The 1,084-nt window shown below is 64.3% G+C and overlaps 1 protein-coding gene across 1 annotated transcript in view; it reads left to right on the top strand.

Annotated features, from left to right (window-relative positions):
* Positions 1-845, top strand: part of FCRL5 (Fc receptor like 5) — a 25,505-nt gene extending 24,660 nt beyond the window's left edge. Inside the window, exons 15-17 of the mRNA XM_025040839.1 lie at positions 301-383; positions 564-632; positions 814-845. Of these exons, the coding sequence (XP_024896607.1) occupies positions 301-383; positions 564-632; positions 814-845 (184 nt within the window). The remainder of the gene's footprint in view (positions 1-300; positions 384-563; positions 633-813) is intronic.
* The last annotated feature ends 239 nt before the right edge of the window (positions 846-1,084 follow it).

Below are 1,084 nucleotides of genomic sequence, written 5' to 3' on the forward strand. Positions count from 1 at the left end.
CTCGTGGGACTTCCACTGTTTCATCCACACGATAGGGGTAGTGATAGAATCGAGTTACTATTGTCGCGAGCCCTGGTCCAGTGCCCGGCGCACGTGGCGCCCGCCGAGTCCAGAAACGTGGGTGACATTAACTTACCGCTCATTGTAACGCGATGGGTCACAGCGACAGACCATTTGTAAGTGCCATCCACGTGGCCAGGCTCAGCGGTCACCTGCGGTAAAGACTCGCTAGCCGGCTGGGCGTGTCCCTTGTAGCCACGTGGTCGGGACCCTGGGGAACGCCGTGTCTCTGTCTCACAGCGGCCCGTCCGGCGCGGACCCCCAGGAGCCCACCTACCACAACGTGCCGGCCTGGGTGGAGATGCAGCCGGTGTACAGCAATGGTGAGTCCCGGCCTCCCCGTCGGGCAGGGGCCCCGGGGTGGGGTGGGTCTGGGCAGGGCGGTGCGGGACTGGTGGAGGCCCCGGGGACCCCAGCCCCCCAGAAGCTGTGCCGGCTGCGGAGGGGCACGTAGTTCAGACAAGAGGCAGGAAGCTCCTCTCAAAGTCCACCCTCCTCCCCAGTGAACGCTAACGACGCAGACGTGGTGTACACGGAGGTCCGGCACGTCCCAGAGAAGCACAGACGCACAGGTAAGGCGAGGCCCCGCGGCTGTGACAGCCGGTGGCGTGCGTGGCCCAGGCTCCCCCCAAGCAGACACAGAGCCACCCGCTGCGGGGCGGCCCTGAGCATCATGGCCTGGGCCCACGTCCTCCGCTGGGGCCATAAAGTGCTGCTTCCTCATTCTCCACGGGTGGCCTCGGCATCACACAGGGTCGAAGCTGCCACCGTGGGCAGTCGCTTAGCACCTCAGGGCGTCCGCGTTCCACTGTGCCGTGAGGCAGGACAGCCCTTCCCTGCCCGCCTGCTTCCCGTCTGTTGAAACGCACACTCCACACACCACACACATACCACACACCCCCCATACACGCACACCACACAAATGCACACACACACCACACACACACCACACACACCCCACACACACCCCACACACACCACACACACACACACACACACACACCATGCACACAGATACACACAG

Source organism: Pteropus alecto, unplaced genomic scaffold (assembly GCF_000325575.1).
Source record: "Pteropus alecto unplaced genomic scaffold, ASM32557v1 scaffold49, whole genome shotgun sequence".
Classification (NCBI taxonomy): domain Eukaryota; kingdom Metazoa; phylum Chordata; class Mammalia; order Chiroptera; family Pteropodidae; genus Pteropus; species Pteropus alecto.